This window comes from Halictus rubicundus, chromosome 3 (genome assembly GCF_050948215.1).
Source record: "Halictus rubicundus isolate RS-2024b chromosome 3, iyHalRubi1_principal, whole genome shotgun sequence".
NCBI lineage: Eukaryota > Metazoa > Arthropoda > Insecta > Hymenoptera > Halictidae > Halictus > Halictus rubicundus.
In genome coordinates this window covers 872,427-888,363 of record NC_135151.1, presented here as the reverse complement: position 1 = coordinate 888,363, position 15,937 = coordinate 872,427, and the positions used below count along the sequence as shown (strand labels likewise).

Here is a 15,937-nt window from a genome sequence, read left to right as displayed (position 1 = left end):
AAGAAGTTTCCCCTGCGCCTAATCGATGCCATCTAATGTCGCGATGTCTTACGAATGTTGTAGGGTCGAAGGGAAGAAACCTTTTAAGATAACGAATTCAGATCAGTGGTCGTGAAAATGAAGATAGACTCGTTGATTTTTGCAAACATTCGACTTTTATACTTTCGAGAGAGTCATTTGAAATATAAATTGAAAAATACTTTGGTACTAGGGAAAGGTCCTCAATTACTGTACCTACATTAATTATACTTAATTTTAAAGCATGATAAACACCAAGAAAGATGTATTACATTTTTTTCATTAAAATCAGTTGACATATATATATATATATATATATATATATATCTTTTTTAATATTCATTATACTTTAAAAATAAGTATAATGAACATAGCTACAGTAATTGGTAGCCCCAGAGTAATTGGGTCCCTTACCCTAATATTTCGAGTGACTCCTATTATTTGTTGAGATCAAGGTCGTCTTTGTTCGAAAAGGATACGAATATGTAGTCGTCCATGTATCTCTTCCGAAGGTTATCGATTATGGCTTCCTCCGATATTTTCGGAAGTAGAACCATGTCGTCCACGCCGGAAACTTTGACATTTTGACTCTGCCAATGGTACACCTGAAATCAAAATGAATAGACGTCACATACAGTATAGTAATCAGAGTCCGGACTAAAAAATGTTGAGATCAATCTAAGGATCATGTTCTAAATGCCCTTCGGTGTCATGGTTAATGGAAACCAGGATCGGGGAACATTCTTCGACAAGTGGATGATTTTCGTGTATTTATATTTACAAATTCACAGGTGTCATGAATGCCTGAAGATCCCACAGCCTAATCGACTTGAATGAAAACAAACGTATATTTAGTTCGGACAGGTGTTACAAAATACTCAACTTTCGGTGCTTCGAATGCCATAATTGTAATATAGTTGCTACTCTTTATCTAGCTCAGATAGCAATGAAGCACAGAAAGTCACATAAATCCAATTATGATTTCTGTGTCGCAGATCTGCAATGCATTCTCCATTCGATACGTTACAGGCTATTGACCGTAGAAGTATGTTGCCCTCGAATACGGGGTATGTTTCCATTTGTGTAATGCGAAAATTGTTTCCCATTTACGAGCAACAATCAAGCTGAAAATTCTGACATTAATCCTAATATACATTTTAGAAGGAATTCACTGAAAACTATTACAATCGACAATTGAAGACGAGGAAAAGATAGAATATTTTTTCCAAATCTGCTGCAGATATTAACACGTATTAACTGAAATTGTTCCATCCTATATAATTTAATTTATTCAATATCAAATAAATAAGTTCAAATTTAATTGTATCCCGTTTGTTATTTAATTATAATTTAATTGATTTCTTAAAATTTAAACAATTTACTATAACTACGGCGAGTCTTTTGATATTTACAATTTCTAAAGATGTTTAATCAAAGATTTGAATAATTCAACTACATTATTCGTATTTACAATTTTGTTTACACTAATTAAGGCTCTTAATACAAGAAAATAATTGATTCTCGATTCCCCGCTATGAAAATCTGAATTTGTTTTAAAAACCGCAGTCTACCTGCATTACAACATTGTAATGTTTTTTTAACAATAAAAATAAAGTTATACAATAAGTTATACAATAGATAGATAGTTATACAATAAAACTACATGTGATTATATCGTTAATCACATGTTTGAAACATGGCTGACAAATATCTAAATAATTTTTCGACGATATGCGACAAAACTTACTCAACGTGTATAATAAAAGTTTCATAAAACTTTGGAAACGGTATCGCATTGTCGTCTGACAATGTCGACCAATTGTTGTGGTCTGACCACAGACCACAGTTTGCGATATTGACTTCGACATCGGTAAAAGTCAAATCGGTGTTAGTGTCGTGACACTGTCGACGCATCACGGTTCGGAATGTTGTGACAGTGCGATTCTTAGTTCCCAACGATGACAAACGCGGGTGACATTCAATGTCACGGCAATAAAATTGGTAACATTCAGTCGGCTGATAAAGATCTTACAGGACTGTCTATATGACAATCACTGACAGTCGTAACGACAAAAGAGAACGTGGCACGATTTGCTTATTGACACGAGGATACGTTTAGTACGCGATGTGGCTCCGCGATTGCGCGACAGCTAAATTGGCTGATTAAATGTTTCTGGAAATAGCGGGAACCTAGGAAAATGTTAATGGACGAAGTAATTAATCATTTCCGAAAATATCGACAATACAGAAAAAGAAAATGTGGCCAATACACGAAATTGTTACTGGATAAAAGTAATTGATATTTTTCAAAATATTGTCAATATAGAAAAATGTTAATGAGTAAGAACAACAGAATATTTCTGAAAATATTGATAATATCGAGTCAAAATATTCATCGATGAAACGCGAGTTGTTTTCTCTATTCTCGAAAATATCAACATTTCGAACATTCTTAAACTAAAAACCATCTTAAAAATTAGTTAGAATTGGTGCGAATAGTGTCTTTTCATTCGCATTGTACTTATTGGCAAAACAAATTGTTTATTGAACTTAAAAATATCGCGACCATGAGAAGTCGACATACGACAACAGCGCTTATCATTTACGCGAAAACCGTGGCAAATAGTACCGCGTACACCCTGTACAGTCTTATTATGTACACACAGGTGTTAGTCAGTGTATAGTTCCTGTCGACAAACGGTTCGAGTACTGTTTCCTACAATCTTGATATTAGCTATCGCGCAGACGAGCCGAGTTCGCTGCTCAACAATCATTATAGTCTTTAACGGGATGATGTAAATGGATATACGCCCACGCCGCGATACTTCGTCGTCGGAATCCTTAACGACAACGGCTACAAAAGCTCCGGGCAATCATAACGCAGGATGTACATACATACGTGTAACGCATCATGGTCAATAGCGACAATCATTTCTCTCAAGGCACCACCTTCCTTCCAGTTCGGTTTATTGAGCTCAAGGCAGCAACGACGTCTCGATGCAAATTCGGACGCGAAGAACGCGCGAACACTGACACGGCTCGGGAACAATTTTCTCCCGAGGTTTCTCGACGAGAACCAAGTATAACGCCCGTTATGGAATCGTAATTCAACCGTTTTTCTTTTTCTTTCTTTTTTTTTCTTCTTACCTTTCACTCGCGCACCGCGAAATTTTGCTGGAACGTCTTCGAACGTCGCGAACTGACTCACGAAACACTTCTAAAGCTTTTTAACACGTTGACTGCCATGTCACCCATATGTGGGTGACGGAATTATTTGTCCAGGTTTTAAAATGAATTTTTACGTTAATATATTCATTGTACCAAATTTGATTAGGATCTGTAAAATGCAAAAAAGTTGGAGAACTACTCAATATTATACATTAAATTTTTGTCAATTTTTGTTTCATTAAATAACTTACTTGGATTTTATGGAATTTTTGCGGTTTCTAGTTTGGCAGTCAAAGTGTTAATAGGTTCCGTTTGAAGCAGGAACCGTGGAGCATTTTTGAAAAAATGTTTCAAAGCAAGGGGCATCAATGAAAGCACATAATAGGATCAATTTAAAACAGGAACGGTGGAACTTTTTTAAAAAAATGTTTGACAATGGAAATACCAATGAGACCAAACACAAGAAAGTAAAGTTTTTGTTTGAACAAAGCCTATGAAATATTAAACTGAGCATCTCCCCACAGAATGGAAAGACATACAGTAAAGCAAAACTGATTACACACTATTTGAAACAATATAACTTTCTTAAAATTAGATCAAATGACTTGAATGTTATTGAGAAGTTAGAAGGATTAGTTTATTAGACGAGGCGTAAAAAATTTTTGAAAAAAATTTGAATTCGTCGGAATCGCAAAAGAAATAGTAAAAGTTAGTTTTTTCAGCTTTTTTATCTGAGTCTGTATTGAAAATTTAAAGAATGTGTTTGATTCGCTCGAATAAATTCCATGCTGAAAATTTCACCGATATTGGTTACCTCGTTTGCGAGTTATAAACGATTAAAATTGGGAAAATTGCCATTTTTCACGATTTTCGACTAAAAATCGCACTTTTAATCATTTCGATACAAGACGACGCTTTTTATTTCGAAATATGGAAATCGCTATCCCCGCTTCTTCGTTCAAAATACGACGCAAGCCGGTCCCGAGCGATCGCCTTATATCGAAAGAAAACTGTAGCGAAATATTGGTGTGGGTCAGAAATAGTGTTCCTTCTTGAGAATTCTTTATCGAGAATTTCTCGAGAAATTTTATAATTGATTATTTCTCATTTATCGAGAAAAATTCCAGTATTTCTCGAGAAATTTAAATTTAGGAAAATTCTTATGAATCCCATTTATTTTATAACATATAAATTCTTAAATTCTCTTAAATTTTTATTTATAACTAGAAAAACTGAATACTGAATTGAGTAATGAGTTTCTTGTTGTTACTAAAGAAGAAATATCTAAAAGAAGAGACAAGATTGCTGTATCCCTTATAAAATATCTGCATAATCCAGAATCTCTGCAAAAAGATTCAGAAGATACATTTTTTTATTTAACATCAAAACAAATTCTAAGCAGACTTTTTGGAAAATATAACAATGATTCTTATGAAAGTAGTGAATAACATTCAGATTCTCAGAATGAGGAACTATCACTGGAAAAACAGTTAGAATTAGAAATTGCAGATAGCCTTCAAGAATTTAGTGTCAAGAGTTTAGCGACAGAAGAAAATAAATTCCAGACTCTAACAAAGGAATTCCAAATTTTTGAGTCCACTGACAAAAGGACATCCAATCTTCAGCAACTTTTGGATGTTCTGTATACGATAAAGCCAACGTCCACACAAAACGAAAGAAATTTTTCTACGGCTACAGATTTTGTTACAAAAAAAAAGAAGTAGATTGTCTGATTCTACATTAGACGCATTATGCTTCTTAAGAAATCATTTCAAAACGAAAGCGTAATGTTTCACTTTATAAAAGTTTGGTAAAAGTTTCCCAATATTTTTTTATTTTATTAAAAATTCTCGAGAATTTTCGAAAGTTATCGAGAAATATAGTCTTATTTCTCATTTCTCGAGAAATGAAAAATGTTGAGAAATCAGGAACACTAGTCAGAAATGACTCCGGCATAGGCCTAGAACTCGCAGGAGTCTAAGGAGTTCTCATATTAGCTCGTACTAGCCACTTAAAAAAAGCATTTCCTCATCTTTATCTAACTATGCGAATGCTTAAAATCATCGAGGAAATAAACATTTAATAACTTCATCCGGATCACGCCCGAGTATGTTCATGAGAAACAAATTGAATAACAGATGTAGTACCCATGCGAAAGCATCAACTAAGAATTTATCAAAGCAGCTGGTTAATTGTAATTGTTTTTACGTTCCTCCGTGTAATCTGGATCTAAACGATTCGCAGTGTTAATTCAGCGCATTTAATTGGCTGTATCGCGCGTTCTCTGTATAATTGCAATTACAAGCGGACTTCCTGTCATCACTTGTGGGCTATTAAACACGTGAATTTAAATACGCTAATTGTATCAGCTCGAATTAATTGAACCAGTGACCTGGTTATCTCAATCGTGTTAATATTAGTTTCGAATGCGTTAAGTGTTTCTGTATATGCTCTAATTGCTATTTTCGTTAAAGCAAAACATAGTCGATACAGTGTTAATAAGATAGCTGTACGCAGTGAATCAACTACCTTGACCGCGTATAATGTAGCGATAATAATTTACCTGCTGTTGTAACCTATCTGTTACTTATTATTCCCGAGCTGCGTTAATGTTTTCATAAACGTTGGCCAGTGTTGCATACTACAGTTCGTAAATTGATAGACAAGACAATATCGCCGATGGATGACAGGCCATACTTCATACCGTGTTATCGTCCGTTTGTTTCAAGTCGAAACGGCCATTGGTAGACAGACACGTTAAACACTCACGTTGTTAGTCGCGCAACACGATCGTTTTTGAAATAAGAAATTTTCTAAAATGATATTCTGCACGCAAAATCTTATGTCACATATTCTTTGTTTATTCTTTATTCCTTATTAAATGCTCCGCAGTTCGAAGCATTCTCGATCTTTTATTCTTAGACTAGCAGAAAAATCGCAATATTACAATTTTAAAGAGAACATGAGGAGGTTCATTTTAAAAATGAGGGACAGCTCAAAATATGATTTTTCAGATAACAAAAGAAAATTGGAGTTTTCAATTTATTTTCAGTACTTCGTGAGAATATTTTGCTTTTCGTATTAAAATAAAATAACACCTTTCAAAATTATTCAACGAAATTCTAATAAAGTGCTGATAAAATAATTTTTTTAGGTGGCAGACAATTTTTCTAAGAGAAACATAATTTCTTTTCGTTTTTATCATTTTTTATAGGTAGAAAAGTTTTGAATATAAATGGATTTTTATTGAAACTGTGTGACACAGATTTTCATAGTTTTCACAAAACTGTTACGCCGCAAAGCATTGGGAAAGAATCATTAAATAACAAGATTGGCTCCACTTTCCGATCATTTCGTGCAACACCGCGTTCAAGCTGTCTATTACAAAGTTCCTTTGTTTCCCCGCGTACGGGAAGTGATTCATTTTTCCTCGGTTCAATGACAAGACAAAATAAAGACGTTCATTACCGTTTCAACACAATTGCTTCTGTGAATTTCGCTTTACTACAATAGTGACAATGGTTAGAGTAGTAGACCGACTATCATAATCTGCATATTGAACACTGGCTGCAGTGTTGCTCGACTATAACAGTAACACGGTGATCAAAATGTGTACGTGTGCCACTGACCTTCACTTATTTATTACCAATTAAAATTCCTTCGACACACAAACTTCGGAAAAAATAGTTATATAATAATAATAACGTGTTTTTGATTTTTTTTTCAACTATGTGCTCCCACTTTGAAAAATCTGAAAAATTATATGCTAACGACCATAACGAGATGCTAAAACTGTAAAAATATAAACTAAGTATCTCATAACATCTAAAAGAAATCGGCATTTCAACATTTTTTAAAATTCGATTTCGAAGCTAAAAATTCTGAGGAAATTCATAGGTGTGCATTCTAATAGCTAAAATACGCCTGATTGTTTTCAGAATTTTCAACTGAAGAGAATAAGAGAAATTTACTGAAAAATCCGAGTTTCTTTGTCATTCCATTACTCCTTATCCGGCTACACGCTTTAACTCAACATTTAATCACTAAAATCGATAAATCTTCCGTCAGATTGTCAATAATAGAAAATCTTGATTCGCCGATAATGAAACGATTAATTCTGTCGACGCTCTAAGAATGTTAATACAAAGAATGTCAAACGTGAATGTACACGCAACGAAATTAGTCATCTAATAATGATGACTCGATCGCGGTATTCAATGCGTTCACACAGCATGCGACCTAATGAGAGATAAGAGAAGCCTAATCGTTGTGGGATTTTGTTTACGTTCGTTTCGGTTCTGATCTATTTGAATCGCCGGCACAGAATTACATATTCAGTTTCTTTGAATGCGAGAAAGTACCGATTTATGGAAATCGTAGAGATCCGACTTCGCATACATAATCACTGATGACTAATCTACTTAGTCAACGGAAGGTTTAGTCGCCTAAGTCGCTTTATTAACCAGACTTTATTTCGATCTGACGCGTTTCGAAAATTTGAAAGGAAACGCGTCGACGAAAGTGTTCGCTGCACTTTCACCGGAGAATGCGATTTTCTTTGGATTCAAAATTGAACACGATCGAATGAGATACCATATTTTTAGTTCAACATTTTTGCCGAGCTCCATCACGTATAAATATACGCGCCAGGATTTTCCAACGAAACTGCGTCAGTAAATTCTTCGAACAGAAGCGAAAAAGAAAATATTATGTAAATACATTGTAAATGTGAAATCGCATCGCGCGATAAATCGTTTCGCCAGTCGAAGAAAATAATTTTAATAAAATGTTCATTCGTAGCTTTAACTTGTGCTCATGAGTGTATTTATTTATATCGTTCTTCAATTTATTCGCAGTTCGATTACAATTTTATGTAAATATTCGCATCTTTTGTGTTTAGCATGGAGAGTCCAAAAAGCAAGATTAGAGTTATCTTCTTACACCACTGTCTTCAATAGCTTGAAAAAAATAGTTAAAAGGAACGGAATTCGTTCGAAACTTGTATTTCTCTTTACTTGAAGGTCGTTCAACTATCTCCATATTAACATGCTCTTCAAGATAAAGATTCCAGCAACAACGTTCACAACGTACGAGCTTTTTATCATTTTAAAAGTGAATCTGATTCGATGCTTCGACTTTCTAAGAGAAAACTAAATTAATCAACAAAGAAAGTCACTTTCTACTTCTTTTTGTAAAATACTCGATCGATTATAAATTTTTGTTGAATTTGTTAATTAGCTTAGGCTAGGGTATTTATGGTTCATTTTAAAACTAAACTTCTTCGAAGAACGATATTTATACTTTATAGAGACCAGTGATAAGCACTTGATCAAAAAGCGGCAAAAAATCTGTAAAAACGAAACTATCCAACGAATTTGTTTGAAAATTTGTGAAGACATTGCCACAGGTACAACACTTATTTGGCACAAAATTTTTTTTTAAATAAGTTGTTAATCATTAAGTAATATGGGCTAATCGGAAATCTCTGTTTTCTGCCCATTTTTTATTTATGGAAGCATACAACAAATCCTTTAATATATTTTTCCCTCCCTGACCCTACCGCCGCAATTCAAGTTTAAATATCAACTTTCAGAATTTCCAAGAATGAATTGTGTGGAAGTTACGGTGTATTTGATATTTTAGGTGAAATTTTTTAGGAATATTTCTTAATAATAAAGGAAAATGTGAAATGCATATGATTTATTAATTCTTTATGTATAAACAAATATTTATTAACAATTTTTTTGTTATATAAATTATTTTTATAGCGCTCATTAAACCACTGTCAGAAAAATGCCTGTTGCATCTTTGCGACAGTGGTCCAGTGAACGAAAACTTCGTTTATTTAACGAAAAAGAATTGTTATTAAACATTTTATTATACGTATGAATGTCACATTTTTTTTATTATCTAATATATATACCTTAAAATTTTCACTAATGAACGAAACATTTGCTTATTTAACATAAAGAAATTATTATTAAATTTTTTTTTATTTAACAAATTAATTCTAACTAACTATTTCACATTTTTCTTCTTTTTACTTGAAACATCAAATAATCGTAACGTCCGCGCGATTCATGCTTGGAAATTCTGAAAGTTGATATTTAAACATAAATTGCTGCGAAACGGTCTGGAAGGGTCTCAAGATTTTTTACTCAAAGTTAGATCAATATTATACCTTGCCAAAACGATTCGTTCCAGATCGAAGGTATTCAAAGGATTTTTTGTATTCCTCCATAAATAAAAAATGAGCGTAACGCAAAGAGGCTTGAGGTTAGTCCACATAAAGAAATTATTTAAAAATTTTTTTTATTTAAACAATTAATTCTAACTAACTATTTCACCTTTTCCTTCATTATAAATGATATATCCCTAAAAAATTTCACCTGAAACATCAAATAATCATGACATCCGCGCGATTCATTCTCGGAAATTCTGAAAGTTGATATTTAAACATAAATTGCGACGAAAGCATCTCGAAGTGTCTCATGATTTTTTGCACAAAGTTAGATCAATATTACACCTTGCCAAGACAATTAGTTCCAGACCAAAATCTATTAAAGAATTTGTTGTATGCTTTAATAAATAAAAAATGGACAGAAAACAGAGATTTTCGATTAGCCCATATTACTTAATGTTAACAACTTTTTGCAAAATTTTTTTTGCCAAATAAGCGTTGTACCTGTGGTAATCTCTCCACAAAATTTCAAACAAATTCGTTGGATAGTTTCGTTTCTACAGATTTTTTGCCGCTTTTTTTCCAGACAAAAACATAAGATCTACACTAATCAATTTACGACGCAAATACCTTAATATTTTTTTAAAGAGAATAGAAAGATGCATTGATTTGCATGAAAAAAATTATATGATTTCATAATAAAAATTGAAGTCAAATGTTCATTAACATAATTTATCGTTAGCTGAATACTGAGTAACTTTTGTTGGAAATATTTTTACAATATATTATCCGACAATAAAAAATAATGGATCAAACAAAAAAAAAACGTTTTATTGTACATTTATGCAAGAAATAACAAATACATCCTACAAACTAAAATGATTTGATTAGCATGTTTAACACTTTGAACGCCCAACTAGAAACCCCAAAAATTCCATAAAATCAAAGTAAGTTATTTAATGAAATAAAAATTGCAAAAAATTAAATGTATGATACTGAGTAATCCTCCAACTTTCTTGCATGTTACAGATCCTAATCAAGTTTGGTACAATGAATACATCAACGTAAAAATTAATTTTAAAACCTGCACAAATAATTCCGTCACCCAAATATGGGTGACGCGGCGCCAAACGTGTTAAGTATTTAATTAGTATGTTTAAGTATTTAATGTTGCGTTCGATGCGGCCCGCGCGTAGTAATTAGGTTTCCAATTTTTGGCCCACTGCATTCCGCGGGTTGCTTGTCATTGCTATGGGCTGTTGCCCAATTTACAAAATAACCGTTAGTCTTCGTTACATTCGTAATGCTATAGTACAATCCGATATAAAACAATTTCTGTTCAAAGCGTTGAAATGTTCTTTATCAATGTCCGATACAACGTAGCCACACTACGTCTTATCCTTGTCAGATTATCATGATAAGTTTGTTAAGTGAATATCTACGCTTGAAATTCGATTTTATCTTCATTCCAGATCTGGGAAATAACAACGCAAGCCAAATAAAAACACGGTATTTATACAAGCCGTCCGAATTGTCTTATAAATCATTCCCCATAAATTTTATTAGGAAATTAGCAGAGACATTACTTTGCAAATGCAAACACTTAAATCATTAATTTTTCATTCATCTTTTCTAAACTGTTTTGGTACCGGTCATATTAATTACAAGCGCAACTGATTTCAACTATTTTTTATACAAAATTAGAAACGCCTTATCTTTCACGGTACCAATTCATACACACCACGTTTCATTAAAATATATTTTTTTACATATCCATTCAATTTCGAAAATTTTTAATTATATTGAAGTTACATTAATGAACGAACATTAATATTAAATAACGGATATTAATGTCAATGTACTCGTTTTGGTTTGTCACATCATATTATTATAAAAAACCACCGCATTACGTCCAAATTATTATTATTAGATTATGTCCAAAATATTATAGTTTCCACATTTAGCTAGGGTTAGGATCCCAATTACTATGGAGGTACCAATCACTGTGCCTATATTCATTATTTTTAAAGCATAAAAAGTGATATACAACATTAGCTGATGCTTTAAAAACAAGTGTAATTAATATAGGCACAGTAATTGGTAACGCCACAGTAACTGGGTCCCTAACCCTAAATTCTACCAGTCCTCCTACAATCCCAAAACCTCGCCCACCGACTATCACTCTAAACGTGTAAGAGTCCTTAGTCTACCAACAACCAATCAGATGTTTACATACACTTACCATGTCGACGTCTCCGATCCGGCGAGTCGTCAGCGTCGAGGGCCGTTAATATCCGAAAAATGTAGAGGCACAAGAACGATCCACTCGCGAAAAGGGAGTCGTTGACACACCGTCGTCGTTTCGCGTGTGGTCACGCGAATCGAGGCACACGTAGCACGGTAAACAATCACGGAGCACCACCACCTCGTTCAACATTTGACGTTCGCGAAAAGAACGTAAGACGCGAACCGAACCGTGCTGCGGCTCGACGTGTACTGATCGATGAGTCAGTGCGCCGCGCCGGTCACAGACACTGTCGTCATGTCGCGCGGAACGTCATTCTGAAAAACCGTCGGTTCCACCTTCGTAATTACTTAAGGACTCTCGCTCGCGTAAATACGCGAACGTGAAGCAAGTACGCGCCTGTTATACCTCGCTTGTGAGAACGAAAACATTTATGTACACACCCATTTTTTTTCTGCACGCCCTTCGGCACCGTAAACGGTATCTGCGACGCTCCGTCCTTATTCTCCCACCGATATGCAAACATAGATTAGCGGGAAAGTCGGTTGCCGATTTGAAAACTCGATAAGCCCTCTCTTATCGGTTGCCGGTACACTCGCCAACGTATATGCATGGGAAAAAGATCGATTTTTTGTTGGCTGAGAATTTACAGCCGACGGTCAATTGTCCCGTGAATTTTATTTTTTTTTTTTAATTGTATGTACACTGAAGATGCGACAATATGTACCGCGTTAAAATTATCCAATATAATATACAGGGTGTCCCAGCTGACTTGACCACCTTGAATATCTTGCTTAGTGTTAGTAATAGAAATAAACGTTATAGGACAATATTAACCTAACCGAAGGGGCAATATAATGATTCGGAAAAAGCTTTTTTCAAGGTCATCTATTTTTTTTTATGGAACTATATATTTTTCTTTATCGCGATGTAATAGTAAAAGTGAAGACCTCTTCAATGACGTATTATACAATGACCTTTGTGTGACCTTGGGTATGAAAAATCCGAAAAGCATTATAATTGGTTTGATGTTAATGGTACACTAAATGGTAACAAATATGCCAATTTTTTAACTGAAGATTTAACTAACACTAAGCGAGATATTCAAGGTGGTCAAGTTAGCTGGGACACCCTGTATACAATACATTATATTATTTATTTCTTCGTTCGCATGTACTAATTTTCTTTTCTCATACGAAACCAGTGCCGGGGAAAATGACCGATTTTTTATTTTGCAAATTGTATACTGAAATTACAGATGCGCGAAAATTGTTGAATAGGGTAAGGGACCCAATTACTGTGCCTATATTAATCATTTTTAAAGCATAATGGATATTGAAAAAAAGATATATAGCATATTAACTGATTTTAATGAAAAATATTTAGTATCTTTTTCAATATTCATTATGCTATAAAAATAAGTATAATTAATGTAGGAACAGTAATTGTTACCCATAAAGCAATTGGGTCCCTTACCTTTATTATAAAAATCGACAAAAGGTCCAAGTAAGTTTGATCTTGAAATTTTTCTAAAGCAACGCGTATAATCATATCAGAAATACACTCAGTGTATAGTTATGGTTCAAAATAATTGTTTAGCTGTAAGTGGTAATCTTTGTAACAGGATGTAATTGTGAAAATTTGACCGCTGAAAAATTGTTTAACGGAGTGTACTAGACACCAGAAGACACGAAACAGAGCGCAAACAGAACACATCGTTAACGAACGCGCTAGATTTGAGATAATTTATTTGAAAAAGATTGTACGTAATTGTCAGATAAAAAATAGTACGTTTGCTTCACGAGCTTTCGTTTTACACTACAAGCGTTGAAGTTTCTATCATTTTCTATTATCTGTGTTATAGTTTATCTGTCTATTTAACTGAGTTGCTTCTAGTATTATCCGTAGATTGCATACGCTGATGAAAATTTAGTTCTTCAAAACATTCTAAAAAAAAAAAGAAGGACCAAAACCTACGTACTTGTTTTTAAAATAAAATAACAATTTCATGGAACAATTACATTTACATTGAACAATTACGTGTTAATCGTACTTTTAGTATAAACTAAGTAATATTTTATATTGTATCTCACATTTCAGTGAACCTCTTTGTTATCTGTTTGCAATTACCACTCCTAGCAAATAGACCATTCCAGAGTGATGACTACGAACACAACCTAGCTAAATGCGAAAAGGCTCTTAGGATTTGTTCGAAATTGATTTAAACCAAGTCATTATTTTTCATATAAAAGAATAGAAATTGAAATGGAATTGAAAATGGAAATTGTTGGTTTGTGATCTTCAAAAAAAAAAAAGTGGGAAACAGTTAGAACAGCGGTGCAAAGGAGACAAAAGGACCAAACAAAGGAACTTGAACCAGTCGATACATAAAAGTGTCGGTAACATAAAAGGCGCACAACGGTGGCCAGTGTCATTGTTCCTAATTGCAGCTGCGCCGATAACAGGTAGCACTTTCGTGTGCCGTTGCTCTCTCTGTGCAACGGTACATTCTAAAAATACTTTTCAGTTATATAGCACGGGTAACACCTGTTACGCCTATAATCGTACACGTCGCAATATATCGGTATTATCCAGCGTGTTTGATCAAGGACAAATTTTCCCACTGTAATAAATGTAATCTTACAATTTCTTGTAATTTTCGCGACGAGCTCAATACGCGACGAAGTCTAAAAACTGAATAAATCTATTGTACACACTTCTATTTTATACATAATCTATTTCAACGTGTACTTTAAAAATTCCATGATTCGATTAAACTATATTTAATATTATATTTATATTTAATTTCCATCTCTATTAAAAACGGTAAATAGAAACGTAGTGAGATAGTAAAATTTCGTCTAAATCCAAAAATACTTATAATATTAATAGCTATATACATTAAACAATTATTATCATAAAAAGTGGGGCTGCATCGGCCCCAATAGTTCACCTAAGGACTGAAACATCATAAATAGACTACAGATTTTTTTATGCAAAATTAAAGTTGTTCGCATTCATTACAACATACATGGGCTAAGTATACATTTATTCCTTTTCCTAATCGCTAAGTCCGAAATTATAGTACAACAGTATTTTTAAATTCTGTGGATTTATTTACTAATTTGAATTGTGGTTATTCATTTTTATCATAAATGGAATAATAAATAAAGAATAATAAATTAGAGCTTAAGGTGCTACAAGAATTGTAAAACAGAACTGCGAAAATTTATTTCACTTTTGCAACTTTGATCTATGCGAATTTCATTGATCAAATATTTGTTTCAAGAATACTACTATGCGAAAAAAAATAAATTTTAATGATTATAATGCAGATATAGAGTCAAAGAGTATTAACTATGGCTTTTATCTGAACGTCGGACGGTTAAGAGACTATCTGTTATAAAAATGGCGGCGTATCTGTACCAAATTGTATTCGTGTGGATACCTACTCTGAATCACTCTTGTATTTATGCGAAGACCGATAGCGATTCTCTATGATTCACCAATGTGTAGCCATAACTATTCGTTATCGACGGTACTGATTAGATTACTACGCTTATTGACAGCCATTACTTACATTAGAAGCAGAGGATATCACCAGATGCACAAACAATGTGTTTAGATTTAATACGTTAGCAAGCTGCACATGTTGTGTTTTTAAATGGCGCTTGGTTTGTGACAGGTAAATAGAGAAGTAGTGATCGACATTCCCAGTCCGCTGGCTGTGGGTTTTATGTTATTAACAGGTATGCATATGTATATGTACATGTATATGCAGGGTAAGTCAAGTAACGTTTGCACCTCAAATACCTTTGTTGTTTTTAAACTACTATTTGTGTTTCTCGCCGTGGGGCGGCGCTCGTATTCATGCTTTACCTTTTTTCAATTAATATACGTTAAATTTTCAACTATATGGCAATTTTTTCTAGTTACTAAACAAACTACATTTTTGGTGGTACACACCGTCTGATGGAACATTCAAGTGTGAGCAACCGGTGGTGCACGCCGCCTGATGGGAGATTCGAGCGTGAGCAACCGGTGGTACGAGCAACCATGACCATGTTAAGGACAATGTGAACGGTTCGGTGACGCTCATACGATGCCATAAAAATATTTGTTTTCGTTATTTTTTTTAGAAATCTCAACGTCACCTTTATTTTTTAAACGGAACCATCCATTTTTAAACACCTATGATGATACTCCCTTTCATTAGGAATTCAATATAACTACTCAAGGTCATTCAAGGTCACAGACAGAGGAAACGTATAAGATTTAAAATATAAGAGCAGTATATATATATATATATATATATATATATATAT

The 15,937-nt window shown here is 33.7% G+C and overlaps 1 protein-coding gene across 1 annotated transcript in view; it reads right to left on the bottom strand.

Moving 5' to 3' along the window:
- The window catches only part of LOC143352325 (unconventional myosin-Ie), a 47,478-nt gene extending 35,603 nt beyond the window's left edge, over positions 1–11,875 (bottom strand). Inside the window, exons 1-2 of the mRNA XM_076784671.1 lie at positions 11,610–11,875; positions 498–623 (exon numbers count right to left, since the gene is read on the bottom strand). Of these exons, the coding sequence (XP_076640786.1) occupies positions 498–623; positions 11,610–11,612 (129 nt within the window). The 5' untranslated portion in view covers positions 11,613–11,875. The remainder of the gene's footprint in view (positions 1–497; positions 624–11,609) is intronic.
- Positions 11,876–15,937: the final 4,062 nt, after the last annotated feature.